Source organism: Triticum dicoccoides, chromosome 4B (assembly GCF_002162155.2).
Source record: "Triticum dicoccoides isolate Atlit2015 ecotype Zavitan chromosome 4B, WEW_v2.0, whole genome shotgun sequence".
Classification (NCBI taxonomy): domain Eukaryota; kingdom Viridiplantae; phylum Streptophyta; class Magnoliopsida; order Poales; family Poaceae; genus Triticum; species Triticum dicoccoides.
The window spans coordinates 180,465,345-180,480,058 of NC_041387.1; the positions used below are offsets into that span (position 1 = coordinate 180,465,345).

The 14,714-nt window shown below is 43.2% G+C and overlaps 1 protein-coding gene and 1 long non-coding RNA gene across 10 annotated transcripts in view; one reads left to right on the forward strand and one right to left on the reverse strand.

Moving 5' to 3' along the window:
- LOC119295670 overlaps positions 1 to 176 on the forward strand; it is a 1,627-nt gene extending 1,451 nt beyond the window's left edge. The window contains exon 3 of the long non-coding RNA XR_005144155.1: positions 60 to 176. This is a non-coding gene — a long non-coding RNA (uncharacterized LOC119295670). The remainder of the gene's footprint in view (positions 1 to 59) is intronic.
- A 33-nt stretch (positions 177 to 209) lies between these two features.
- Positions 210 to 4,784, reverse strand: LOC119295668. Of its 9 annotated transcripts, none has more exons than XR_005144153.1 (5): positions 4,063 to 4,784; positions 2,414 to 2,565; positions 1,834 to 2,125; positions 1,209 to 1,686; positions 210 to 406 (listed from the first exon to the last, which is right to left on the reverse strand). XR_005144153.1 is itself a non-coding variant. In XM_037574110.1 (4 exons), the coding sequence occupies exons 1-4, from the start codon at positions 4,569 to 4,571 to the stop codon at positions 1,613 to 1,615; spliced, it is 645 nt and encodes a 214-aa protein (XP_037430007.1). In that variant the 5' UTR covers positions 4,572 to 4,784; the 3' UTR covers positions 1,049 to 1,612. The 9 variants fall into 9 exon arrangements, 6 of the variants coding, with proteins under 6 accessions (XP_037430006.1, XP_037430008.1, XP_037430007.1 ...); XR_005144152.1 differs by lacking the exon at positions 210 to 406 and having other exon boundaries at positions 1,049 to 1,686; positions 1,834 to 1,907; positions 2,006 to 2,125; XM_037574110.1 differs by lacking the exons at positions 210 to 406; positions 1,834 to 2,125 and having other exon boundaries at positions 1,049 to 1,686; positions 4,063 to 4,394; positions 4,485 to 4,784.
- Positions 4,785 to 14,714: the final 9,930 nt, after the last annotated feature.

A 14,714-nucleotide genomic window follows, 5' to 3' on the forward strand; every position in this document is an offset into this window, starting at 1 on the left:
GTTCATGTGCACTGATTCTCAAAACTGAAGCATTTACATGGCCATGTTGGTTTCTTCAGTGGGGAGACGAGAGAGGAGATTGCTGGATCTGGAAATGGAGGTCAGCACCACCTACACGACAAGAGCGCCGCTCCTCTCCGACTCTTCAAGGTCTCTCATGCTCTGCTCTTGCTCTGGCTCAATTAGAAGGTTAGGTGTGACAAAAAAACTGAAACTTTATCTCCTAATATCCCTCCATTTTTGCAAAATCAAATTTGTGTCAGCTATGTGACCAATGATCATACACTTGTTTCAAATAATCATACACTTATCAATTTCCACGGACAAGTTAATGGTGTATACCTGCTTCTGAGCTGCCATGCAAAGACTCTGTTATCTCTTGAACTTATCCACTGCCAACTTTATCCTGCGGTCATGGATAAAGTTTGCATTAGTCTTTGCCAGCCAGGTTCCCAAAACTACAAGTTCCAGTCCTTTTATTCTGCCTTGGTCATAATGTTAATTTTTCTTCCATATGTTAATTTTTTTGTCGTATGTAGGCCATCAGATAACTTGTGTATGTTCATCTAGCTGCAAAAGAAACTTATGACTTCTGTCGTCAGTAAAAAAATAGTAGACCAGTTTACAGTTGAAAGGACCAGGCACGACCATTTACTTGACGTGTTATACTCTCAATGAATCTTAATTATTTCTGATATGTTTCAGTTATTTTATTTCAACAGAAGACAAGACTAATCTGTTATACTCTCAATGAATCTTAATTATTTCTGATATGTTTCAATTATTTTATTTCAACAGAAGACAAGACTAATCTGTCATTGATAGTGTTTTTGCAGCTAGCACTAAAAGCTGGTGTGTTTTATGATAGAGTGACAAATATGACTATTTTGGGAAACCATTCAACAACTCAGGTGAATATATGATTACAAACATGGCTACTCTGCTGGCAGTGCTTTGGAGTATTGATTTGATGATTTCCACTTGAGTAGGTTCCTAATTTCTTGAATGCCAAAATTGATGAGAGGCCAGTAAAAGAAGTCATCAAAGATACAAAGTGGCTAGAAAAGGATTTTTCTACAACTGTTCAAAAGGTAGACAATTCCTGATTGATTGGGACAACTAAGAGAATATTGTGTACTGATTGATTGATTGATTTCATGAAATATTGTGTATTGGCTTGAGGTCATGCAGCTGCTCTCGTTGCTTACGCAGGTACACAGAGAAGGTGATGGTGCCGCTGAGGCTGTTGCTCCCGATGTTAGAGAGGGTGTCGCTGACCGATGCCGCCGGCTTGCCCGAGGTGGCCTGCACGTCTTCATGACCAGCCATCTCCCCAGTTGAGTCCCTTCCCTTTAAGAAAATCTCTCTGGCTAATTTGTTCGTTAGGATTGCAGAATGTGAATCTTCCTTAGTCATCACCAAATTGACATGCTCTGACTAACTGAAAAATAACAAAGTATTGAATGGTGCTACTCTAATGGAGTATGAAATGATTTAGTAATCACTTCTATGCAAAAATAGGTTCACAATTTGGTGTTGTGAGAATTGAACTGGAACAGAATTTTCATGCCTTTGTTTTTTCCTGTCGACCTATCTCCAGTCGTATGCAGATTCACAGTGGATCAAGCAGAATTGGCACATTTGCTATACAGATTGCGAAGCGCCTTGGAATCAAGGTTTTTTTCACTGCAGGTTTATTGGTTCAGATAAATACAATATATATGGTACAAAGATGTTTTCCGAAAGAAAATATGTTATGCCGCTCGAGAAATCTAAAGAGAAACTAGTCGCTTGCGACGTTTAAGGTGTGGATATATGCAAAAACTACAAAACCTTTGTAGCACGTATCGAAGAAGAAACTAATGGAAATGGTATTATCGTGCCATCCTCTTGTGACACTTGATGCCCTGATGCAAAAGTAAATAAAATTATTTGGCTTTACCAAGTTATACCCGTCAATTTCATATACATTCTGACTGTAATATGTGGAATATCTCTACCAGACCTTGATGTCATTCTGGACAACGTAGGCAGATCTTATCTCCAAGGCAATCTGGATAGCTTAGCAGTTGATGGTATACTTTTCATCATTGGTTTCATGTGAGGCATTGTAATTGAAGTGAACCTGCGTTGTAGTTGAAGACCGACTGTACAAGGTTATATCGATCTATCTATATACAACCATGCCTCTTTCACTTTTATGTGTTTTTTTCATGATAACACATCTTACTCTCTGAACACAATTCTCATAGGACTGTTGATGCTTTTCTGTTGTTAGAATTTCATGCTTTCTTTGTCGGCAACTGATGATGCAGTGCTATGATGTAGCTTTGTGTCTTCTAAATTATTTTTTACTCTCAAATAATTTACTAGACAACGGAAGAGCTAAATGCGTACTTTTGTGTAGACTTACCTCCATTCAGAGAGATGCTGCAACTGGTGATACATCTGTGCGAAGCCAGATCCAGAATGAGTCGACAGAGTTGGGAGTAGCAATACAACATCTGGGGGCTATGCTTTTTGAGCTTGGATGGACAATGATGATGCTTAGAATGGGGCCATCTCCTGTATGCATTTTTATACTATGTCACTATCACACAAGTGATTCACAAGGTTTAAGTATTTTGATAGCTTTTTTATTTTGAAGGCTAATGCTTTTGTAAATGTTGGGCATGCTGTTTATACAAACCCCACTGGATCAAGTCCAATCATGGTTCAGGCTACCTGTATAGCTTTGCTTTCCTATCATGAACAACCGACGACTTTGTTTTGGGCTATCATGCTAGCATGCCCTGTAACATATATCACTATGTATTAACATGCTACCTAAGTTTCTATTTCTTTATACTTTAAGGATCTTATTATCAGTCCTTAAACAAATCTTACGTGCATGATTTGAATGCTTGGTTTGCTGTCACCCTTTGCACCATCGGCGCAACAGGTGGTTAGCTGCTTTTTTATGTGTGAGAATGTGAGGAATGTTTCTATATGTGCCCACATTTATTTGGTGTGCCTGCTATGTTTCACTTTCACTCTCTTTGTTGAATAAATTGAGAAATTCTTGATTCTTTTCATCTTATTTCTTTACATGAAGGATCTAGATTAAAATCTAATGTGTTATTATTGTTGGCTTAGTTTAAACAAATGCATTTTAGATCACCTACTTCTCGGTTCATGCATTTTGGATCCAGAGCCTCCGTTAGGTTTTTGGATGTGCTCTCTTAGGTACATTTTCTTTTCTCTTTCTTTCCTTCCTCTTGGACTGTTATTCTCTGTCTGTATATATTTGCTTCGATTGAAATAAAGGACCATGGGGCTTTTGCTCCACGGTGGATAGTGGAAAAAAAGTAACATGTATTTGATTTAAACTGCTTGAAGTTAACAAGGACCAAGTAACATACTATGTGCTTGCTCTGTTTGGTCGTGGCATATGAATCTGATTGGATCATCGCAGTTGAATAATTAGAAACCTTGGGAAGGACTATGATGTGTGTTTCTGTTTTAGTTATAGAGACTTGGTCTCGTGTGATGCCTCATAAGGTCGAGGCATGTGTTAAAGAGGCTAGGAAGATCATTTTGCTGTTGTTTATTAGATTTTTTGGATAATGCAAAAACACCTATGTACTAATAACCTATATACTGATGTTATACTAACAATAGTTTCCTTCTTTTCCATTGCAGTAAGTAGAAGTTATATTTTTTTCCTGACTATTCCTTTCTTTTCCTAGGCCAACGATTTGCTTTCTGCTCGGATTACACTGCCTGCAGCCTCCTAATTGTAGACTCAACTATCTTGACCTACCGATGATCTAATTTGTGGCATTATTACCTTAAGAAAATATTTGCATTTAATTTTCTTTATATACAGGGGTATAAGTTCTTACCAAATGTACTTAAATATACAGTTATTGAAAAAATGCAAATATTTTCAACACGAACATGCTTTTAAACGGGTCTTTGCGCCATTTGGCGCAACTGGTCATCTAGTATTTCGAAAAAAAAAACAGAGGTTGAGCGCAATTTAGCTAAAAAGCGCACGTGCGGGATTTGGCGGGCGCTCACCATGTTGGCTCGGCCCATGACGAGGAAGCAGGCTGAGGGAGGCCCGATGCGGACGGGTGGGTCTGCTGGGCCGCGGGCGAGGCCCACCTGGCGGCACAGTCAACGACGCAGAGGGTTGAGTGGGGCGTGCTCCTCCTCGAAGCAGGACAACGGCGGCGTCCGGCGAGGGCGACACGACGCTGGCAACGGGGAGAGGTCGGCGGGTTCGGGAGCAGGCGGATCTGGCCACGGGAGGTCGGCGGGGCTCCGTTCTCGGCCGGATCCAACCAGAGGCGGAGACGGGCATCCATGGCGGCGCGGTCGGGGAAGACCAAGGCGGTGGCGGCGGTTCCCTGCGAGGACGGGAGGAAGCAAGACCTTGAGTGAGAGGGAGATGGAAGGCGAGGCAGAGGAGGGAAGGAGGAGCAGGGGCGACCGAGCACCCATCTACGGCGAGTTCCGGTCACTGGCGGCGGGGCTCTGGATCGGGAGCTCCTCTCCCGATCTGGAACTCGGGAGCGAGGCATCATGCGGGCAGCGACGCGGTCGGGCCCCGATGGGCTTGCACGGGCCGCGGCGAAGGGAGAGGCAGGGAGGCCACGTGGCAGCACCCGGTTGGAGGAGGGCGGCGGCTGCGGCGTTGCTGGCCGCTCAGGCAGCACCAAGTGTCAGAGGCGGGGTGGATCGGCATGGATTCCGAGGAGGAAGGCGTATGGAGGTTAGGGGGAACTAGGGTTAGGCTAGGGACGCCCAAAATGGCAAGGGGAGGGGGTTTAAATAGGAAAAGGGGGCTAGGGCTGGGGGTTTTAGTCCGTTTTCGGACCGTACGATCGCCATCGAACGGTCCGGAGCGGAGGGGTAGTGTAGGGGGGCTAGATGGGCTGTGAAGAGGGGTTGGGCTGAGGGGAGAGAGATGAATTGCAGCCCGACAATGGTTTTCGGAGACCCAAAACATCCGACGTTTATACTGGCTATATTGCGGCTGTATGTTTAACGGTTGAGCTATCAAACGGACTCCGAATGCGACGAAATTTGACTGGCGGTCTACATGCACTATAATAAGACCGCACGCCAACTTCCACCCCATTCAGAGAACATTTTTCAGCCACTTATAAAATAATATTTCAGAGCTGCCGCGGCGCGTGCGGGTGTGTTTGGACTCCGAACGGACAACGGAGAGAACTGGGAGGACCCGAACGGATGCAAGTTTTGAAAAACATGTAGATGAAATGCACATGATGACATGGCAAGATGCAACATGCAAGAGAATGACATGGGAACGACGGCGAAAACTGGATGACACCTGGCGCATCGGTCTCGAGGCATTACAACTCTCCTCCACTAACAGAGGATCTCGTCCCGAGATCTTAGGAACGAGACGGAAGACAAAGAGGATGAGGTGAAGCAAGAGCTCAAAGAGAGAAGATGAACAAGGTCGAGATCACTCGGGTAGAGAAGAGGAACAACGATTATGACGAGAATCAAAAGCTCAAGGATTAAGATAGACTCTGAAACCACTCCGGTTAGACAAGGTAGAAAAAGAATAAGAACGAAAGAATTTCGGCCTCACTTCGAAAGATTTGAAATAGTGAAATGAAAAGAATGGATAAGAGAAGAACAACTTCCACCACAAATGAATTTGATGGCATCCTTAGAAGGAAGGATTGAATGGAGTTGTTGAGAAAATCAACAACAAAAGAATAAGCTTGTTGAGGACTTATGGAAAAACATCTCAAAACTTGAGGTGAAATTATGCCACAACCAAATGCTTGAGTAGCCGAGAAGAAGGAAGAAATGCAAAACTCCACTTCAAAAGAATACGGAGAATTAATTGCACTTCGAGACGCGAGAAGAAAAGATACTTGAACTCCTCCAACAAGAATCTTGATGAACATTTGAAGAATGAATTAAATCCTGATGAACCACCATGACAAACTCCGGTAACAAAAGGATGCTGAGAAAGGAACAAAGGATGAAAAGAATAGGATTAAAGCCTTGAAGTGATTTAGATGGAGGTTCCGACGAGATGGCTGAGGAAACTTGAACTTTGGAAAAGAAAACACGAAAACACGAAAACACTTGGGACTAGAATTTATTCATCATGAACAAACTGCGAAGGAAGGGATTAATCACTTCGAGAAAAGAATAAGATTTATTGTATGCTTATCCTTCATGAAATTAAATTTATGACAAGCAATGGATTTTGCATACTACTTATTCTTATTGGAAAAGGATTAAGGGGGATATGGCACAACCTTGAGGAAGGTCTTCAACGAACCACGAGTAGGATTGGAAAGAATGAATGAATTGATATGACAACAAAGGAAGAGGAATGCTGAACAAACCGCCGTAAGAATTTGGAAAAGAATGAAGAAAATAGGATAAATCATCGGGAAGAATTAGAAGAACAAATATGCTTGAGGGAATACAGAAACCAAAGAAGGAAGAGATCACGAGTTGACTAAAGACTACCTGATCAAAGCACCAGAAGAATTGGAGAACGAGAACTGAAAGTTGAGAGTGAAGAAGTCTTCTGAAATGGTGGCCTCCGGATGATCGAGAGGGAACTCCTGAAATGCTCCGGATGGGTATGAAAAGAATTGCATGATTGGAAAAAATTTGAGAGGATAGCAAGAAACTAGAACCATGAATCTTCGGGAGAACAGATAAGATTCAGAGGAAAACTCTTCTTCGGTCTTCAAATGTAGAGAATGACGACGAGAAACACCACCAAATTGTTGCGACACTCCGGAAGAATGAAAAGAGTAAAGGTTGATCAAAAAATGAAAATGATTTGAAAGCGATCTTGGAGAAGGCATATGACTGATGGAATCCATTCTTACATCACATTTTGAAAAGAATTTGAGAATAACTCCGGAAGAATTAGAAGTCAGGTAAGATCCTGGGAAAAGACCTGTGGGTTAGGGCCCACTGAAAAGAAACACCGTTGGAAGGGATTGTTGAATGAGAACTGATGCACTGAAACAATAGAAAGACTCGAATGAGGTGACAACCTCGAATTAATTGAAGGCAAACATGAATCTTCTGAGATGTCTTGAGCACTCTGGAAGGATAAACTGGCATGAGGCGAACGAGCAAGGGGAAACATTTGAGCCGAGGGAAAGAATATGATCACCACTGAATACTTGAATTAAGTCCACTGGAAAAGAAAACAAGACGAATCAATGATGAACTTGACTTGAATTCACTGGTTGAATGACTGAGGAAAGACTGAAGAGGCTCCGCACGAGTGAAATTGATGCTCGAATAGACATGTAGACTTCGGAAGAAAAGGGGTGGGAGGGCGGGAAGAACAAAGGCAAGTTGTGAAAGTGCGTTATGTCGACTAGAGGGGGGTGAATAGACGATTTTTATGAATTCTTCACTGAGGAATTTCAGGGTGAGGAAATTCCTAAGCAAAGAACTACTTGTAGCGGAATAAGTACTCATGTATAAGCATAAGAGAGCAACAACATATTCATCATGATGAAATGAAAGACAAACGCAGAGTACAGAAAGCATAAACACAGGATAAGCAGGATGAAGACAAACTGACTGAAGAAATAGGATTGAGGAATTAGAGAGAGTCTTCAGTCAAAGTCTTCAAATAGTAATGATCAGGTTCATCAACACATAACTGAGGAAATGAAAGGGTTGAGAAAATAGAACCAGTAGGCTTTGTGAAGACAATGATTTGGTAGACCAGTTCCAACTGCTGTGACAATTGTACGTCTGGTTGGAGCGACTGAGTATTTAAACTCGAGGACACACAGTCCCGGACACACAGTCCTCACCATATTCTCCTTTAGCTAAGATCACAGAGACCTCGCCCAACAGTAGTGGTAAGTCTTCACAGGTGACTTCCAAACCTTCACAGACTCGGTCACTCGGCAATCCACAATTCCTCTTGGATACTCAGACCATGACGCCTAACCGTTTGGAGGATACATAATCCTCAAAGGTAACAAGCGTCGGTTCCACAAAGGAACAATCTCTTCAGTGATGCTCAATCACTTTGGGTTAGTAGGTTTGGGTTTGGGATTTGGGTTTTCCTCACTTGATGATTTTCGCTCAAAGTCCTCGGAGGGGATACTCTCAAATGACAAGTGTCAGTTTCTCTTAGAGCAGCCAACTAGCTAGTGGTTGTAGGGGGCGGCTATTTATAGCCTAGGGAGCAACCCGACATGATAAGACGTAAATGCCTTCAATGATATGACCGTTAGGTGGTAGGATACTTTGGACAGATGGCGCGTGGCACAACAACGGTCGGATTTGAGGTTCGAATTCCTAAGGGCTATCATGTTCCTCACTGTGTAGGCAGTCCGCACTAGCAAATTCCTAACTCCTCAGTCAGAACAAATTCCTCAGAGACCAGAAGATCTTTGTCTGTGTCACTGAAGAAATTGACTGAACTGATATGAGATTTCCAATGGCTTCACTCGAAGGATTGGGTAGGTGTAGGATTTTGAGATGAGCATCACTTGGAAATCAGTTTCCTTAGTATTACCTCGACCCCCTTTAACAGTACGGTGTTTCCTATGACTCAAGAAGAAGAAAATGAAACTGCGAAAACAAAAGTCTTCATGCTTCATAGTCCTTGCATGAATATCCAAGTCTTCACGGTCACACCAATTTCTTCACTTTCAAAGTCTTCAGGAGAACCAAAGTCTTCAGCCAAAGACATTCATTTTTAGGGGTCGACTTTCACTGTAAATATCAAACTCCTCATTGACTTATAGAACTTGTGTACACTCACAAACATATTAGTCCCTTAACCTATAAGTCTTCAATACACCAAAATCACTAAGGGGCACTAGGTGCACTTACAATCTCCCCCTTTTTGGTGATTGATGACAATATAGGTTAAGTTTTCAACGGGAATAAACATATGAATTTAAAGTGCTCAATATTGAGGAATTTGATTGCAAGATATAGAAGAACCCCCCCCCCCCTGAAGATGTGCATAGTGAGGAAGTTGCTTTTGAAGAATTGCACATTTGAAGAGTAGAATCATGGAGATCTCCTTCTATATATTGTAATTCATACACGCATTTAACATATCTAATGAAGAATTTGAAATGCATGATGAAATATGGTGACTGATGTAATTCAGCATGCACGCATAGCATATATGAGGAAATAGCATGCAGAAAGCAAAGCAAAAGTATCAGGTCACCATCGGACTTAAGTTTACAACTCAATCAACAAACATTTCAGAAGAGCGAGAGTTGCAACTTAACAAAAAAACGCCCATATAGATAGACCCACTTTAAGACTAACTCAAATTTCTCCCTCTTTGTCATCAAATGACCAAAAGGGACGAAAAAATGAGGACTAACGCCCCTGAAGAATTTCATCACGAAATCGATGGAGGAGCATCAGTGTTGTTGGGGTCGGTTGTTGGAGTAGGGCCTGCTGCAGTGTCGTCCAAGTCTTCATTTTCATCTATCTGGCAGGATGAGGAATATGAGCTGGGCACCAAAGGAGGAACTTCAACCTTCTTGAATTTCTTCGTCGGAGGCTTAGACCAGCTGAAGTCCTGCTTGAAGCCCATCTGCTTGAGATCTTCATCACTGTAGAGATGAGTCAGAACAACCCAGGTGCGATCAAGAACTTCATTGAGGTAGTAGTGGTTCTTCTTCACTGAATTGTATGTGGCAGTCATGTTGTGAAGAATAGCACCAAACTGATGTTTGGCCCATTTATGATTGCGATCCACCTTCTGATGAAGACTGAGGAGAAGCTCATGATCAGTCATCACCCTTGGAGCTGTAGCTTGAGGACTTTGCTTTGAGGCTTTGGCGGTAGAGTCATGAGTAGCAGAGTCATCATTGGTGGAGTATGAGACAACTTTGCGGAACTATCCATCCAATGGACGATTGCCCTCATCAATAATTGCAGTGGCCTTGCCCTTTTCATCAGCTGAGGAAAATGTCCGCTTGAGGACTTCAATAGGGGGCAAGTAACTGCCATGGTTGAGTGTGTCAGCTTTGTAGTTGAGTGAAGACCTTGATCTGAGGAATTTCATAATCCAAGGAGCATAAGGCTTCAACTCAAAGGGAGACATTGCAACGTTTGTCAAAGTCCTCATGAAGAAGTCATGGTAGTTCACTCGAATACCATGCATGATATTGGATAGCAAATTCTTCATGATGCCAAGAACTTCTTCATCATTCGAGTTGTGGCCTTTGATAGGACTCAGAGTCTTGGTTAGAATGCGGTATACAGTCCGAGGCACATATTGCAATTCCTTCACAAGGAACTTTGACCTTGAGGCTTGAACATGCTTCAAAGGCTTCATCAGGACTTGCATGAAATGATCAGACAGTTCAGTTTCATTGTAGATAAGACACGCACCTTCTGGGGAAGGACTGACAGGCATTGCATGAAGCAATTCAGTGGCCGGTGCTTTAAAGTGAGTATTTTCTATCATCTAGTCCAACACCCAAGAGTTCACATCTTCAACATTTCCAGTGATGTGCAGCGTTGCATAGAACTGGAGAATGGGTTCTTCATTCCAATCACAGATGTCAATGCAGAAATTTAGCAATCCAGCATCATGAATAGCACTGTGGACTGGTGCGAAGCATGGCCGTGATTCCATATCCACATGAGGAATATGCTCATGGTCGAAGACTTTGTCTTTGTTGAAAAGCACTGAAGAATAGAAGTTTGCCTGGCTGGCAGTCTAGAAATGCTTCCTTCTCAGACGAGCAGAGTCATAAGGATTGTAATCAGTGAAGAACACATGCTCATTGAAGAAGACATCAACCTTGAATTTTGGAGTCTTGGAGAAGAGATTCTTTGGCTTTGGCTGAGGAGTATCAGTCAGTTGAAGCACAACCTCAGGAATCTCAATCTCCGGAGCCGCAGGCTGAGGAATTTCAGCTTCTGCTTCAGTAGCAGCCCGGGCCACCATTTCTTCATCGGCTTGGTCATCAACACTAGTGGCCGGAATCTCTTCATGAATGGAAGGGGCAGTATGAATTTCATCAGAACCCATCTGAACTTCACTGGAGACTGGGGACTGAGGAATTTGTTGAAGTGGTGTGAACATAGGAGAGTTGGGGTGCTGACTATCCCAAAAGTCATCGTTCATCACATGTGTGGTGCTCCCAATGTCCACATCCCCATCCTCTTCCATTTCTTCAACGTCGGCCTCTTCAGCTGTGAACTGAGGCGTTGGCGATGATACCTGGGGAGTTGAAGTGATAGCATCCACTTCAATTTCTTAATCCATCTGCTCTATGGAAGCAGCAGAGGGATTTTCTTCAGCAGATTCATCAGGAATCTCATAATCTTCACCAAAAGGAACGAGTTCCTTTGATGGCATGCTTGAGAGAGGAACAACATCGATAGGATTCTCAATTGAGCTTGTCAAAATCTTCGCCTTCTTGGGTGCAAAAGATTCTGAGGAAATAGATGCTTTCCTTTTCTTCAGAGTGGCTCGCTCCGCAGCTTTTGTTTTCTTCACTTCCAGAGCAGAAGGAAGAATTGGACTTGGTGTTGGTGTAGGCGGAGCATAGGAAATTGGATCAATTTCTTCAGGCACAACTGATGCAGTTGGCCTGTCTTGTGCAATTTTTTCAGGCACAGCTCCAGATTCTTCAGCTGTCCTGACTTGTTCTTCAGGTGCAACACTAGTGGTTGCCCTGGCAATTTCTTCAGCGGCTGGTATTTCATCAGACCTAGTGCTAGCAGTTTCATCAGTAGCCTAATTTTCATCAAAGGTGCTGGCATGTTCTTCAGTCAGCTGAGCAGACGCTTCAGCCGAGGGAATCTCAATGTGCGATGGATCAGCAACATTGGTGGTGAATTTCTTCGCCATTTTGACGAATCTGGCCTTGGCTCCCAACCATTCTGCCTTATAGGCGTCAAATTCATCACTGAGCTTCTTGATATCAGATTTTTTTGACTATTTACTGTGAAGCAACAACTCCACAGTCTTTTATTTCAGTGATAAAAAATAGAGTCCACCTAATTACAAACTAAAGAGGTGTTAAGTAGGGGAAAAGCTTACCTACTTACCTATGTTACAATATACAAAAGGCTAAGGAAGATTATTAACCCAAGATAAGAAAGCAGGTTTAACACTCTCCCTCACTTTATGGTACAACAAGTTGATATCATGTACAAATTACATCTCCAAACGCCAAACGAAGCCCTCTCAGATATGAAAATCTTCCCATTCCTTGTAGTCCAAATGCACCAGGCCGCAGTTAGCATAACCTCAAAGAAGAAAGGGTGCCCAAAATTCTTCTTGGCATGCAATAAACAGGTGGTCACATCCTGTCCCCCAACCAATCAATCTGCAGATAAGACCATACTCGTTGACTAAAATTGCAGGTGAAGAAAAGATGAAACCTGTCTTCATGCAAACGGGTAGGACAAAGAACACATAAATTCTCATCTTGGTCAGTCCTCCAATGTCTCCGGAGCAGGAGGTCCCGAGTGCAATGAGTTGCTCATGCGATAACCTTAGAACGTTATCCTTCAGATAGTGTCGCTTCTTATACTGGGCTTTCTTAGCAACTCTGGCTTGATCATATTTCCACTTTTCTTCAGCAATGAACACCATCAACATGTGACTTTGTCCAGGAGTGAGGTCTAGTCCAGGCAATGGAGTGTTCGGATCTTTGTGCCAGAAGTCAATGAAATCCAGGATCTTCTTCGGATCCAATAGAAGAGGCACAACACTTCCTTTGGCTCTAGCGGCCCTTTGTTGTCTATCTTTGATGATATCAGCTAATTCATCATCATCAGCCTCATCATCATCAGAAGACACTTGAAAGGCAACTTGTTTCTTGTGAGGACTTGGTCTAGTGCCTCGTCCTGCAGTGGCCTTGGTCTTCAGCAAAGTTGGGCTGTTTGAAGACATATGAGGAACTGAAGAACTTGCAGAAGCTCCTAAGGCAATTGAGATGCCTGTGGTCCTTTGGCAAGTGGCAAGATGCACATGTGCTGAGGAATTTGACGGAGGATCTGACGGTTTTGAAACTCGAGGACCTAGTGTAGCTTGAGGAACTGGGGCAGCTTGAGGAATTTGCCTTGATGGCACAGAGGAGCTTGGCCGTGAGGGCATTGCTGAGGAAGTTGGTTTTCGAGCAGGCTTCTTAGGCATAGCCTTCTTGCTTGTGGTGGCCTCAGCAGCGGTAGCAGCAGAATCTTCGTTGAATTTCTTCACTGCTTCTTTGGCCTGCTTGGCCAACTTAGCTTGTCGCCTGGCCCATTCATCACCATAATCCTCACCACGTTTAAGGCTTGTTGGATCAGCTCTTTGGCCAGGTGCCAACGGAGGTCTTGAGCATGGAGGGTGAAGAGCGAATTTCTTCATATATTTAGGAGTGACATATCTGTACTCCCTCCATTCTCGTGCCCATCTTCGTTCAATCCTCTATATGCGCACTTTACGCTCATTCTTGGTTTCTTTCCCGTGAGTTGCCTCGTCAGGCCTGCAGTACCCTGCGTAAATGTCATTAGGGATCTCAAAGGCAGTGTTGACTTCAAGCTTCTTTCCTCCTTTCTGAGGTCTTTTACCATCTGCCATTTTCTTCAGCTGAGCAATTTGAACAATAGAGTTCTCTGAGGAAGTGTGTAGCTTTTCTTCGAGGAACGCCGCAAATGAGTTAAGTTGACGAGAACCTAGTGATTCAGCAGTAGACATGTGTACCTATGAATAGAGTATAGGTGCGGAGAATTTGGAGAGGTCATATGCATTCTCAGAAGTTTTTGCAAAACGGAACAAGTTTGAGGAAATTGACCGGTTGTGTCTTGAAGAATTTCACTAAGCGTTAGTTGACTTAGGTTCCAGAGTTGTGCGGATTGTGAGATTCCCACAATTGAGGAATCATGAAGAAAAACTTCACTTAGAGAAACATATAAAAAGCAGTAGATTGTGCTAGATGTTTAGAGTGTGGAAGTTGAAGAATAAACACCTTTTGAAGATTTGATGAAAATCATCAGTTGTAACAAAGGCAGTAAAATTAACTTTTCATTACCCTTGACGAAGAACACGACAAACTGGAAGTGTAGATTGAGAAGTTTGTCTGCCCAGATCTTCCACGCCCTAACTTGGCAGAGGAAGACGGCTACGACGGTGGCGGAGAGAAGACGTCCGCGGCCGGCGCGAGTACGACGATGACGAGGTCGAGGCAGTGAAGCTCTTCCTCACCGGTGATGATGAAGGTAGCAGCGGCGCTAGGGATTGAGAGCTCGAGCGAGGGGAGTGAGATCGAGCGGGGTAAATGCAGTCTAATGAGGGTGAGGGGTATTTATAGCCGCAGTGAAAAATCGTTCGCCCAAGGAAGATGGACAAACATGCCCCTAACCCTTCTCATCCTAGCGACATGTGTCACCCAGGTACAGTGTGGTGGAGATCGTGTAAGATCGTGAGTGAATAAATAAGTTTTATCGTGGGATGTGTAACGGTTTGAGCGGCAAAAGTCGAAAATTCAGATAAGAATATTTTTAAAGTTTCGTTCGCAATTTCTTCAGCTGACAAGTACATAGTGAAGATTTTGAACGAGTTTCAAATATAACGCACATGAAGAATTTGTGAATAGACTGGGTTGAGTTTAGCATAGAGGGGGAAGGGTCCGATCACATTCACGTAGCAGAAAAGTCAACTTGAAGAATTAGCAATAAGTGAATGCTGTAGAGGACATAAAACTCAA